Below are 14,773 nucleotides of genomic sequence, written 5' to 3' on the forward strand. Positions count from 1 at the left end.
CCCTGCAAAATGCACAGCTGTCACTGATATACTCTGATCCAAAGCCCACATTTGTGCAGTAAGAGATTCTTTTCTTAACTACCTCTAATCCAAATTTGTAGAAAGTGTAGTTAAGCAGATACTTGAAGCAGGATATGAGGCCCTGGTCTGAAGTGTCTCTTGTGGCGCCAGGAAAGAGCGCCGGGATGACGGGCGGGGAACGCTGGAGTTGTCGGTAATGGTGAGCCTGGTGTCGATACACTGTTGCCTCAAAAACCAACAACATCAGCACAATTAAATGGTTCTGCAAAAAAGCATTAGGAAACAATCAGATTAGGCTTTCACCAAAATTTCATAACAGTTGGGTGATAACCACGTACACTGTAAGATGCACAGAGTAAAACAGAACATCTAATTGTACGTGTGTACGTGTGTCTGCAATTCCTTTTGATTAAACAGCCACCTGCATGCAATCTGCTACAATGCATTCATGCCACCGCTGACTGTAATAAACCTCAAATGTGATATGTAAAGCTTTAAGCTAGGGTGGACTCGCCTGCACGCAGAGGTGCAACTCTCAGGCACAAACTGGTAAAAAACTAATTATGAAGATTCTACCGACAGCAATACAAATGTGTGGCTCAAACATGAGGGCGCTAACAAAATCTATCAAAGGGAAAATGCAAATGTTTCTCTCTGAAGAAGCACACATATGTTTATATTAAATACAAGGTTGAAGTCTTTTGTTAGAAATTGCCAGGAACTCTGAGGACTTGAGGACTAGGACGCAGGTGCAGCGAAGGATTTATCCACAGAGAAGTGGGTGACTCCTCCTTTAAAGCCTGAGTCTATGAGCAACAGCTGACATGTACCATGTGCAGAGAAACACAAAGCATTAGTCATCTTAGATTCTGAGCTACCTGTGTTAATGAAGTAAGTGATAGAAGTGCACAGAAGCTGTGCACCGGGCTGCTGACACCCTGCAGGTACAATGACCACGATCCTGCTGGACAGTACAAGTTAAACAAAGAGAAACAAAGGCCTCACTCTGAGAGTGCTACGCGGGTCACACTGCTGTCAAACACATCACAGAGCCAAGTGGCTTTGACTTAAATGCCATTATTAGTGTTTATACTACACGTTTAATTCATCTGCATTATTTGAAGTGAAATGAATATACCTTGCTGTATCCGAGTGCTGTAGCATCTTTCCTAATGCCAAACCATTTGGCGGGATCCACTGGTTCCTTATACAAGGAAGAGTTTTTCATTTCCTCTGGTAACAGGTTGGTTTCATTTGCAAGAGGCTGTAAAAGAAAAGATGGATCACAAACACTTTCTCACTCCAGTGCTGATAATGATTATTCTACAAGAGCAGTCAAACAACAAGAAGTTCTCTAAAATTATTAGTAATAAAATTATTATTCTGATCTCACCGGATTTATAAAACACTACTGAGATGTTCCGGAAGTCACAGTTGGGAACATAACCAGACTTTCAGCTCATTTTCAGCCCAGTCTGTGACCCCGGCCACTTTCTTTTTTGTTCCTTGAACTGACTGCATAAACACAGGCTCAGCACAAACGCATGCTCGTCTCAGGTATTAACCAAACCATGCAGCCGCTTCTCTCCTACTGGCTTTGCACGCCTGCAGTAAAGCAGAGTCTCACCATGGTACAGTTACGGGAGTAGTCGTCAGGGTCAACAACACTGAGCTGGTACAACATCTTGCACACAATGATGACGCACACCCAAACTGTGGACAGGCAGGACGCCATGGATCTGAAACGGTCATAAGGCATCGCCAGAGACCAGAGGACAACCAGGACCAGATTCATCACGGATGGCTACAGACAAACAGAGAGAGACAGCACTTTAACAGGTATGCTTTCCCCTAATCGGGACAGTTTCTTAACATTTGTTGTCATTGTCTTTCTCACCGTCATCATCACCAACGTCATATAACGAGCTGACTTTGCTATGCGTACATATATCCAGAGGAAAGAGTGTTAAGCATTTAGAAGCTCCTGCTGTCACTTTGATCTTCCTGACAGATAAACTTTATCCGTTATTAAAAATGTGAGATTCACCTGCAAATATGCGTCTGTAAAGATCAGCTGCATTACTGAGTGTAGGTGTGCTGTGCGTGCATGTGGGAACGCATGTACAGACCGTGTAGCGGTTACATGAACCACTAACAACAACGTCACATGTGTGTAGCAGCTGGATGTGTGTTTTTTGAGAGCTTATGTAAAATTTGGGTTTGTGTTCAGAAGTTTAGCCGAGTCTTAGCCCAGATAAATGTCTGACACGCGTGACATCTCAGTACAGGTTTGAACTGTGAACTCGAGCATAAATGGTCCTCTTAGATTTGAGACCAGCGTGAGGGTTTTGTATGAAATGCTGAATGACGCCTTTTGAAGCCAAGTAATGTCTCCTTGTTGGTGAGTTCACTGCTAACTTTTACAGGCCGCTGTGGTTCTACATTCATCATCTGCAGTGGAGGATATGGGACAGTGACAGCTAATATCTAATCTCAGAGAAACAGAACTGACTCTGACAGTCAGTGTGGCCTCAGATCAAAACATCATCACTGCCGTTAATCGAATAAATCGAGGAGATCATAAATGCTATAGATCAGAAACAGTATGCAGCCGGATTATTCCTCGATAACTAGAAGGCATTTGATGCAATCAATCACGACATGTTATTAATAAACTGGAGCAGTATGGGATCGGGGGCTGAGTGAAAAAGGATTTACTGACAGGAAACAGTTTGTGCAGCTGGGTGAATATTCCTCATCATGCTTGGATAATGCATGTGGGAATTCAATTTCAAACATCCCTGTATCCGTCCAACACTACGAGGTGTTTGCCTCTCTGAGTGGAGTGAAGAACCGGAGCAACGTCCCAGCATGAACCAGTTGTACAGAGAGGAGGGAGGGCTGGACCGGGTGGATCGCCCACTACAGGGATGTGTGTATAAGAGTGTGTGCGGCTGCACAAGCATGCTTATGTATGTCTCAGTATATTTGTAATGATGATAGGCCATAAACAGGAAGAAGAGCAGGGGCGGGATTAAATAAGCTCATCCTGCTGCTTTTTAGACATGCAGGTGATTTATAATTATTACTGTTTTGTTTTCCTTTGTTTGTTTGTCTCTTTTTTCTGTGTTGTTGTTGTAACATGTTCAAAATAAAGATACAACACAATAACTTGATGCTTCAGTCGTTGCCGTACCTCTTCGAGGGCGACCCATACAGCGAAGAAGGCCACCATCTTGAGGATGTGACGCTCCAGAAGCCTCCAGAGAAACTCTTGAATTGTGGTGAGAATGTCAGAGAATCTTCTGGAAAGATCCAGTAACCTGTCCATCACCAGACCCCATTTACTAGGCATCAGCTCCACTAATGAAGAAATCAGACAAACATCTGTGAGTCTGACTGGGATGACTTCTTAAATTAAAAGGTATATTTCCAGTGCATCCAGTCTGCCTGCTCAGTCCTCTGATTTAATGGGAATGTTTAGGATTTGATTCTCTTGGACAGGCACACAGTGTAATCTCAAACCTCAGGACCGCTGCGAGTAAGAGAGAGGAGCTAATGACGAGAAGCTCTGGAACATCAACACCAGTAAGACAGAATGAATGGGACCAGTGACCCATTCAAGGACAAACAGCTTAATAAACCCGATGATCAATTAGCAGTCGGTTGCTGTCTCTTCAGATGTAACAGCCTCATAGTTCTATATGATATTAGAAAGCAACTTTTACATAATTATAAGAAACCTGAAGGTTTTGTTTTACCTTCATCTTCAGAGTCATCATCAGCGTTTGCAACAAGGTCCTCGTCATGGTTCGTTTGCACCTCAGCAGAGCCAGTCTGGTCTGCCCTGCCGCTGCGCTTTTTTCTGAGAAGATTAGACCAAAGCACAAACATCACCTTTCTTTATAACGCAACACAGGTGGTGGTGGGTGTCACTCCATGTAAAAACCAAGCGTGACCAACAACTGAATGAAAACCCAACTTATTTCAGGGACAACGAAGCTGTTTGTGGGTCCTCTGATCATTTCTACATTTTCTAAATATTTAAAACCAGGTTCAAATGTTTAACCGTTCCAGCACGAGGACAGAGCTGTCCAGCCCAGCAACTCCACACAGGACGTAAAAACGAACTTGGGTAGCTTCTTAAGACGTGACAGCGTCCGACAACAGTATTAACACTGTACTATGAAGAAAAGCAAAGACATTCTGCTGTTACATGTCATGAGCAGCAGCAGGAGGTGTTACCTGTGTATGGGCGTGATCTGCTCCAGGTCAGTGATTCTCATGAACGGCTTGTGAAAGTAGTGCAGCTGTAGGATACAGGCCAGCAGGAAGAAGCCGGGGATCAGAATGCTAGTGAAGAGTTCAGACAGAGCAAAGGTCTCCAGGCCGATCGCTGCCAGCCTGAGGATGACAGAGCAACACCGTGGGCATTTCAGATTTCAGCACAGGTTGTGGTTGATTGCTACACTCTGGAAGTGGAATGAGGGTGCGTGTTAGAGGGTTTGCTGAATACTATCGTCACGTTTCATGCGGGAAGAAACGGGGAAAAAGCATTTTCTAAGTACAGTGCAAAAAAAAGAAGAAAAGAAATGCCAGCCCTTTCCTATTGGTGGAAAAATGTAGCATATCGACCAATAAAAAATCATGAGCTGTGGCTGCTTAGGAAGAGGGTAAAGTTTTGGGAGTGACAGAGACAGCGACGTGGACAGAAAGTTTTGTTTCTTCTGTTTTGTGTCAAAAATGGCCCAACACACCCCAGAAATCATGAAACATTTTTACCAAAAATGTTTCATGATTTCTGACATTTTGTGTAAATTTAAGCACGTATCAATTACAACTTTGACTTAGATCGTGCTCGTAAACAAACCACCTCATGTTGTTTAGCTTTCTGGATTTCATGCTTATTTATTATATACAGTACATAAGATCAAAATTCACACGTTTTATATATATATGTATAAACAAAAACTGAGTTACACTGAACAAAAATATAATCACAACACTTTTGTTTTTGCTCCCGTTTTTCATGAGCTGAACTCAAAGCTCTGAAACATTTTCTACTACACTAAAGATCCATCACTTCCATATGTTGTCCACAAATCTGTCTAAATCTGTGTTAGTGAGAACGTCTCCTTCGCTGAGCTAATCCATCCCTGTCACAATCCTGGGTCTTAGGACCCAGTGTTTTGAGTTTTAGTTCATTTTGATGTTTATAGTATGTTAAGCTCATCAGGTCTCCTATGTTCATTTGCTTATTAGTTCCCTCTTGTGTTTTCAACCCCTGTGAAGTCTCCCTTGCCCTTCGTGTGTTTCATGTCTGTTGTCTTATGTTGTCATGTCTGCCTCTCATGTTTCCAGTTTCATTTTGGAGAGATCTCGTGTTTTTATATCATGGTTTATGTTTTGAGTCCTTTGTGGTACTGTTTCGTGTTTCCCTAGATCTCAGTTATGGTTATCTTAGGTTTTGCTCTTTGGCTTTGTCATATGGCTTCCCTGTGTTCCATGTTATGTCTCCCCTGTTGCTGTTAAGTTTGCATGTTTAGAATTCAGTCAGTGTGTTTCCTGTTTTACTTTGTAGGTCCATGCCTCATGTGAGTGTTTCTAGTTTTGCGTCTCTGTCTCGTCCAGCCTGATTGCTCCCCTTCTGTGTCTCATTCCCTCGTTATCCCTCTGTGTATTTAAGCCTTGTGTTTCTCTTTGTCAGTGTCGTAGTCTCCATCATAGCTGTGTGATTTTTCCCTGTGCTTTAGTTTTCCCAGTTTAGTTTATTTTGTATTGTTTTTCGTGTCCCACTCCACGCCAGCAATAAAGCTGTGTTTTTTGAGTTTACCTTTTGTCTCTGTGAGTTTGCGTTTGGGTCCTCTCCTGCCTGCCACACAGCCGAAACATGACAATCCAGCTCACAGGTGTGGCATGTCAAGGTGCTGATTGAACAGCATGAATACTGACATGCCACACCTTATATATACAGTGGGGCAAAAAAGTATTTAGTCAGCCACCGATTGTGCAAGTTCCCCCACTTAAAATGATGACAGAGGTCAGTAATTTGCACCAGAGGTACACTTCAACTGTGAGAGACAGAATGTGAAAAAAAAAATCCATGAATCCACATGGTAGGATTTGTAAAGAATTTATTCGTAAATCAGGGTGGAAAATAAGTATTTGGTCACCTCAAACAAGGAAAATCTCTGGCTCTCACAGACCTGTAACGTCTTCTGTAAGAAGCTTTTCTGTCCCCCACTCGTTACCTGTATGAATGGCACCTGTTTGAACTCATCATCTGTATAAAAGACACCTGTCCACAGCCTCAAACAGTCAGACTCCAAACTCCGCCATGGCCAAGACCAAAGAGCTTTCGAAGGACACCAGGAAAAGTATTGTAGACCTGCACCAGACTGGGAAGAGTGAATCTACAATAGGCAAGCAGCTTGGTGTGAAAAAATCAACTGTGGGAGCAATCATCAGAAAATGGAAGACATACAAGACCACTGATAATCTCCCTCCATCTGGGGCTCCACGCAAGATCTCATCCCGTGGGGTCAAAATGATCATGAGAACGGTGAGCAAAGATCCCAGAACCACACGGGGGGACCTGGTGAATGACCTGCAGAGAGCTGGGACCAAAGTAACAAAGGTCACCATCAGTAACACACTACAACGGCAGGGAATCAAATCCCGCAGTGCCAGACGTGTTCCGCTGCTGAAGCCAGTGCATGTCCAGGCCTGTCTGAAGTTTGCCAGAGAGCACATGGATGATACAGCAGAGGATTGGGAGAATGTCATGTGGTCAGATGAAACCAAAGTAGAACGTTTTGGTATAAACTCAACTCGTCGTGTTTGGAGGAAGAAGAATACTGAGTTGCATCCCAAGAACACCATACCTACTGTGAAGCATGGGGGTGGAAACATCATGCTATGGGGCTGTTTTTCTGCCAAGGGGACAGGACGACTGATCCGTGTTAAGGACAGAATGAATGGGGCCATGTATCGTGAGATTTTGAGCCAAAACCTCCTTCCATCAGTGAGAACTTTGAAGATGAAACGAGGCTGGGTCTTCCAACATGACAATGATCCAAAACACACCGCCCGGGCAACAAAGGAGTGGCTCCGTAAGAAGCATTTGAAAGTCCTGGAGTGGCCTAGCCAGTCTCCAGACCTCAACCCCATAGAAAATCTGTGGCGGGAGTTGAAAGTCCGTGTTGCTCGGCGACAGCCCCAAAACATCACTGCTCTCGAGAAGATCTGCATGGAGGAATGGGCCAAAATACCAGCTACTGTGTGTGCAAACCTGGTAAAGACCTATAGTAAACGTTTGACCTCTGTTATTGCCAACAAAGGTTATGTTACAAAGTATTTTTGTTATTGACCAAATACTTATTTTCCACCCTGATTTACCAATAAATTCTTTACAAATCCTACCATGTGGATTCATGGATTTTTTTTCACATTCTGTCTCTCACAGTTGAAGTGTACCTCTGGTGCAAATTACTGACCTCTGTCATCATTTTAGGTGGGGGAACTTGCACAATCGGTGGCTGACTAAATACTTTTTTGCCCCACTGTATATATATATATATACATATATATACACATACATATATATACACATATATATATATATATATACACACACATATATATACACACACACATATATATATATATATATATACACACACATACATACAGGCACGTAAACGGTGCAGACAGGATTAAAAAAGCTTTAGTTAAAGCACGTACTGTACTTCTGTGAAACCAGTCAAGTTCCTCCAGTATCCAGGGAAGTCTTCAAACTGGTAAGTGTAGATGGAAATCAGCACAAGCATGGTGTAGGCCACAACGAGCCACCAGAAGAGCTTCAGCAGGCGCCTCCACAGAGAATAGTAAACCTGAAAAATAGGAACAAGTTACGAGTTAAAAGAGATTTTTAAAATTACTTATTATGACATACGAAACATTCGAGGAGGCGTTTTAACACAGTTTAACACAAAAGGGCCAGAAGCCATTTATTTGGCATGATGATGTCTACGACATGTGTGCATACCTGATAAAGGCACATGCAGAGCAGGAACAGCAGCATGTAGATGATCTTGTATGCAACAAGTTTTCCAGCAAAGGACACCATGATGAACATCCCTCCACAGACATAGATCCAGTATTTGGCATAGCAGCTCATCACCATGCCTCCCAGAACCTTCAGCACAGATTCATTACCAGCCTCCTCGTCTAATAAGGACGAGATGTTGGGAAGAAACCGAGGTTAGGTGTACAGCACAGTAACGATGGAGAACCACGCTGCCGCCACACGGGCTGAACGGGACCTGTCAGAGGAGACGGCTGCAGAGCTGCGGCTACATGAAAAGCTAAGAGAGACATCGGTGGTGTCGTAGTATACTGCAGTATTCTGCTTGATGGAAATGCATAACCTCCCACACACAGTGCTGGAAAATGAACATTCTGAATGATCGAGACCTCACTCAGACTGCCAGAGGAACTGGAGTGTTTGTGATGTCGGGGTGTGTCTGTTACTTTTAGTGGTAATCCATCGTTGATTATCAGGATCCAGTTTGAATCAATGTTTTGTTTTTAACTTTTTTATGACATTTGTTCTGTCACATTGTACGATTCTACCTATTTGAGCTATTTGTTGTATTTTTGATGTGTTTCACTTAATAATTAAGGACTGCAATAAAGGAATTTCCCAACTCTGGGATAAACACAGTACATCTTATTTTACCAGAATTTTTAACATCTAATCACTGATATGAAAACAAACCTAAATCATTTCATTTATTCAGCAGGTCAGTGTGAAGTTGTGTGTGTGATTCTGACCTCCTGTAGTGACTTCCTGTAGTGGTGTGGCTATTTTCCTTTTCCTGCTGAAGTTTTCCTTCACTGACTGACGTACTAACAGCCAAAAGGTTAAGGTAAATAAAAGCTGGAGAGACAGAGGGAAAGAAGACGAACATGAAGACCACAAGTTCAGTTTTAAGACACGCAGAATACACAAAAGTACAAACGCAACCAGCAGCGAGATTTTACTTTGCAAATTCATGCAAAACATCATTGTTGAGCATCCAGCAAATCAACAATAAAACCAAATACACACGAGACAAAGCAGTGAAAGAGAACAACGGTCTGTGCAGTAACTACACACAACGTAACCAAACAGACAAAAATGAGCCAAGCTGCACAACAACAACGGGATGATCCGTGTTACTTTGCCCAATGCTGGGCACTGAAAGGAAAACAATGTTGAGACTCCAAAGTGCTGTTTGCTACCAGCCTCACTCATGCACGGACACACACATTCATACATCACTGTAGTCTATACCCTAAGTATTTTCTGTCACACTCTGATCAATGAAGGGGTTCAGTATTTTGCCCAAGGAGGGGCTGAATGTGCTCAACACAACGTCCAGTCACCAAACCAGGTTAGTCATGAAACGTCAGCTCTGTGGTGAGAAAGCAGCCAAAGCTACTGGCTGACACGTCTCCGGACTGTTTGGCGATTCCCTCGAGCGCCTTCAGATTCGATTAGAAATATTATCCAACTCAAAGCTAAATGTCATATTTCAGCTTATTTACCAACAGCTGGCTCTTGGCTAAGCAGCAGTACGTCTGTCTGTGTTACTGTGTTGTGTTCCCTCCAACACTGATGTTTTTGTTCATGTTTGCAGTGTTTCTGTGCATCACTGTGCTCAAAGGTTTCTGTGGTAGAATAAACAGACACAAGCGGAGCTGCAGCGTCCAAGCTGTTAATGTTACACGTGTTGCATTTGCAGCACACTTGCTGTCAAAGTGATGAAGCTGTTTTCATCCTTCATCTGTTGTTAGTCGTGTCTTTATTCTGTTTCACTGTGTGGACTTTTATAATTACTAGATCAAGTCAGGTTAAGAATTAGCGGTGAAGGCCCTCGTGCTGTGGTTTAAAGGAACACGAGATGCAGTTCTTGCACATTCAGCCTCTGACCAACATCAGTGAGTATCTGATGTAGAAATGATCTGAGAAACCAGCTCTGCTATTGTTGTTGTTGTTCGAGAGCACATGGTGAGAACTGGACAGTTTAACCTTCTAGGAGCTGTACAGACCAATAAGTAAAGCCAAACACATATTTATGGGTAAACATCCTGCTGAATGTTACAGTCCGTCACAGTTTCATAACTTCGTTATCATGTCACATATGCTCTCTTCTTACCATAGCTCCCAGTCTGAGGCAGGGGTACTGGGTTCTATTCAGTCCTAGCTGTCCGAGGCTCATGGTTCCCACTGTGGTGGGCAGCTCAGGTTGAAGCTCCATGGCCCAGACGTACTGCAGACAGCACAGAGCCAAGCCGTAGAGCAGGATGAATGGCGAGCACAATGTGGCTGCATGTCGCCTGAAAACACAGACCCCGCCCCCAACTCAATCAGACTATTAAAATACTGGGAAACAATTTTAAATGCACAACAGTTAAAAAACACTGCAATTAATAATTATTGTTGTGTGATGTATTTTTTCCCTACAATATCTGTATTCTTCTTAATGATCAGTTATTATTAGCAAAATCCACAATCAATGATTTTTTTAATATATCAAAGAGGAGCTGCTGAGGCACTCTGTTTGGGATCAATTTATATAAAAATGCATTCTTGGAAGCAACCAGACCTGATTAAGACCGATCCAAGTCTTCATCAGGGTCTGACAGATGCACCGTCAGGATTAAGTAAGTATTGAGTTCTTTAACCTCTAGAGGGTGTTACAGGTGTTACATTTACATTGTTACATTTATAAATATTTAAGAAGTATCAATGAACATGTTTACACACAATAACCAGGCAGCAGACGCTTGACTTGTTCTGTCACAGATGTGTAACAAACGTGTGGTAACAGTACCTCGCACGCAGGATCCAAATGAGACACGCCCACAGCAGCAGCACAAAGGTTAACCAGCTGTGGTATGTGATGCTCCAAACCTGGACACAAAGTGACTGTGTGTGAAAGTCTGTGACGCTGCTGCTGAAACGAGTCTGAACAGAACTTCATGGTTACCATCATTGCTATGAGAGCACAGACGTAACTCTGCTGCATGACCACTCTTCCCAGCAGGAAGAATGGGCTTTCACCCCGTTTCCCACTGCAGGCCACATTCGCCTCTGCACCTAAAGAAAAGAATCATATTCATGTTCACAATGTTGCGTTAGACCTCCAACAACCATTTGTTGAGGTAAAACGAGAAACTACAATATTACAGCTCTAGAGGCAGCTGTGGCTCAGGAGGTGGACAGGAGGAGGAGGAGGACGTGGAGGAGGTGGACAGGTTGTCTACCAATTAGAAGTTCAGAGACTTAATCCCCAGCTCCTAAAATCTGGGTGTCAAAGCATCACTGAAACCTGAGTTCGCCAGTGCATCAGTGTGAGGCCTGCGACAGCCTCGACCGGTGGAGGTGCTAACCACGATGGTGGTGGAGCTCACAGTGATCCACCGGGAGCAGGCAGCAGCCACTCAAAAACACCTGGAGAGAAACAGGCTGTAATCCTGGTAAAGGATCGCCTGAAAGCACCAGGGTCCCTGCGAGAGCCCAAGCAGCCAGCAGGGAAGAGCCAGCCAGTCCCATTTCCCAGTAGGTCCCGGTGGCTACGGATGCTGTATCCCGTTCACCGGGAGCCGCACAAGTGCCAGGGCAGGAAAGTTAGAAATGTGGGTAACCGGGGCACCTTCGTCTGGACTGCCGGATGATGGATGCGGGGCAGGTAATATGGTGCTTATACCATGCCCCTGAACCGCTCAGGCACTGCTCTTTTTTCTATGACATTGGATTAAACCAAGGGCAAGTAGCAGAAGCTCGATGGCTCCCCTGCCTAAGTTGGGGGACGTGGGTATGTGGCGGGATGTGGTCTGAGGATCAGCTGCAGGGGAGGGGTGGGTTCAGGGGGCAGTGCCAGTGGAGGCTGGTCAGCACACCTTTGACAGTAATTGTGTGGTTTTGCCTCCTGTTTCAGTGGACACGTAGAGGTGAAGCCGTGCTGAAAAGTCAGACACTGTTTGGCTGCACGGACCAGCGCACTCGTGTGAGCATGTTGTAAATGTAAACCTGCCATGATGGCAGCTTTCTGGCTGAGTCTGGGGTCCTTCGTGTTAGACTGAGTTATGCTAGAGCTGCAGGAAGCAAGTATCTCAGTCACAGGACTTATGGTCATTTATGTATGGCTGAGGTCATAAGGGGGTGATATTCACTGGCACCAAACCTGAGACCCCTGATCCCAGATAACTGTGGGGTGTACTTATAAGTGACATGTTTTTCATCCATTAAAACTCGTTTCTTGGTTTGAGTATACTCTATGTGTACGTCCTCAAAGACAATTAAATGTTGTTTTTCAATTAAGCTGAAAAAGTCAGTGATGTCCACAGAATATCGTTCACTTTTGTGCGCTACATCATAAATGATTCACTTCAGGCTGTCGGATCGATGTCCTCCAGTCAGGCCTATAACGGCTGTCCACTGTTTGATTCTTTTCTGACACACTTTCATACTGGGTGACTTATACTGGTTAGTCATTTCTGTGAAAAATAGCAGCTGGTACCGAGATAGGGCTGACTGTCTTCGGTCACAGTCCCTCCGCTTTCTGTTGGTACAGACAAGAGTACGACCTGAAACACAGAACACACACACACACACACACACACACACACACACAGAGATGTTTATTTGTACTTATGTGGAGGGTATATGACAGTTTTAAATATTAAATAGTTCCAGCCCTATCTGGATGTCAGCACAAAGAGCAGCACGGTCGATACTGGTATGAGTAAGAAGAAACACCCAGTGCATCATGGGAAGCCCCCAGTAGCCTTAACATATTGCAGTGTAACTAAGGGAGGATTCAGGGTCACCTGATCCAGCCTCAGCTATATGCTTTAGCAAAAAGGAAAGTTTGATCCTAGGAACCACAAGTAAGTTAGCAGTGCTTGATCAGGGAGATAGGCTACTGCAGCGTTTTGGATCAACTGAAGGCTTTTAGGACATCCTGATAATAATGAATTACAATAGTCCAGTCTAACAGTAATAAATGCATGAACTGGGGTTTTAAGCATCACTCTGAGATAAGGTGTTTCTAATTTTAGAGATGTTGTACAAAAATCGAAGAAACTAGTCCCAGATTTAACAAGGACATGTCCTGGTCAAAAATGACTCCACAGTGTTAGCGGAGGCCAAAGTAATGGCATCCAGGGTAACAATCTGGTTAGACACTGTATTTCTACGAATTTTTGGAGCCAAGTACAAGAACCTCAGTTTGTCATCTGCACAGAAGTAAAAATGTATGCTATACCTACTAATGATACTGCCTAGGAGAAGCATGCATAATGTAAACTGAACTGGTCCCAGCACTGAACCCTGTGGAACTCCATTACAATATATTTTACACCTTACAACATAAAGCACCCTGAGGCGACTGCTGTTGTAATTTTGGGTCTATACAACTGAAACTGAATTGGATATATAGTGAAGATAGACAAGCATTTCTTTAGTACGATATAAAAACACAGAAGAGAAGAAGAATCTCTATTTAAATATCAGCCGTAGGCAATAAATCCAAATAGAGCCTTTTGTACAGCCAATAGAAATGATCTACCTGTGTGTCGTCTTCATAGTCGTCTTTTTGTTCATTCCAAGGCTGTAATTCCACCAGCTCTTCTTTCCTCTCGCGTCTTTTCTCCTGTTGCTGCTTTTCCTGCAGAAAAAGAACAAGCCCTCAGAAGATTTCAGAAGATACAGTTTTTCAAAAGTCACGTGGCAGCTACAAAAGTGCATCAGCTGCAGAGTCTGTGCCATGTTAAACCCACCTGGGCCTCTTTGCTCTCCTACGTCTCCCTAACGTAAAAAATCTTTTCAATAAAAGAGTTATTTTTATTATGTTTGTTTTTATATTTTGAATATCAATATGTTTGGGTTTTTGTATAAACACTGTTTCAGTATGTGAGATTTGATACGATAACAAAGCTTTCCATTATGTTTAAATACTTTATCAAAGAAAAGCCAGTGGGGGCACATTCAGTACTAAGAGAATATAAAGATACAGTGGGGCAAAAAAGTATTTAGTCAGCCACCGATTGTGCAAGTTCCCCCACCTAAAATGATGACAGAGGTCAGTAATTTGCACCAGAGGTACACTTCAACTGTGAGAGACAGAATGTGAAAAAAAAATCCATGAATCCACATGGTAGGATTTGTAAAGAATTTATTGGTAAATCAGGGTGGAAAATAAGTATTTGGTCACCTCAAACAAGGAAAATCTCTGGCTCTCACAGTTGAAGTGTACCTCTGGTGCAAATTACTGACCTCTGTCATCATTTTAGGTGGGGGGAACTTGCACAATCGGTGGCTGACTAAATACTTTTTTGCCCCACTGTATGTTATAATATAAAAAGAGTGAGTGAGGAGATACCGCGTTAGAGCCTCCGTGACGTCCTGTTCTGAGAACAGTCACTATGGTAGTATAGAGCAAAAAGAGGATTCCTGGGTTGACATAAACTGGCCAGTCATGACTGCTGTTCAGATTGAGGTCATAGGGCAGGGTGCAGTTTCCTGGTATGATGATGTCCTTCAGACCAAAGAGTCTAGGCAGAAAAAAAGAGAAAGAAATCGAGGAATAGACCTGTGTTAATTGATTTACTAATACTGTTGTGACCAAGTGTCAGGATCTAGAACATTATGATCAGGTGTGATCAGTGAAAATCCGGCACCATAGACATAGCAAAGCAAAGA

General features: G+C 43.3%; 1 protein-coding gene across 4 annotated transcripts in view; it reads right to left on the minus strand.

The window, feature by feature from the left end:
- Positions 1-14,773, minus strand: part of piezo1 (piezo type mechanosensitive ion channel component 1 (Er blood group)) — a 95,359-nt gene that overhangs the window by 44,707 nt on the left and 35,879 nt on the right. For 3 of the 4 annotated variants that reach the window (XM_085427221.1, XM_085427220.1, XM_085427217.1), the window contains exons 7-21: positions 14,454-14,625; positions 13,641-13,739; positions 12,591-12,657; positions 11,058-11,167; positions 10,902-10,981; positions 10,224-10,404; positions 8,857-8,962; positions 8,069-8,250; positions 7,765-7,913; positions 4,267-4,425; positions 3,783-3,886; positions 3,218-3,384; positions 1,649-1,825; positions 1,160-1,285; positions 83-283 (exon numbers count right to left, since the gene is read on the minus strand). In XM_085427221.1, coding sequence (XP_085283347.1) covers positions 83-283; positions 1,160-1,285; positions 1,649-1,825; positions 3,218-3,384; positions 3,783-3,886; positions 4,267-4,425; positions 7,765-7,913; positions 8,069-8,250; positions 8,857-8,962; positions 10,224-10,404; positions 10,902-10,981; positions 11,058-11,167; positions 12,591-12,657; positions 13,641-13,739; positions 14,454-14,625 — 2,080 coding nt within the window. The remainder of the gene's footprint in view (positions 1-82; positions 284-1,159; positions 1,286-1,648; positions 1,826-3,217; positions 3,385-3,782; positions 3,887-4,266; positions 4,426-7,764; positions 7,914-8,068; positions 8,251-8,856; positions 8,963-10,223; positions 10,405-10,901; positions 10,982-11,057; positions 11,168-12,590; positions 12,658-13,640; positions 13,740-14,453; positions 14,626-14,773) is intronic. The other variant, XM_085427219.1, reaches the window with a different exon arrangement.

The sequence above is a fragment of the Rhamphochromis longiceps genome, linkage group LG13 (genome assembly GCF_057381845.1).
Source record: "Rhamphochromis longiceps isolate RC_006_pf linkage group LG13, R_longiceps_female_GT1.1, whole genome shotgun sequence".
Classification (NCBI taxonomy): Eukaryota; Metazoa; Chordata; class Actinopteri; order Cichliformes; family Cichlidae; genus Rhamphochromis; species Rhamphochromis longiceps.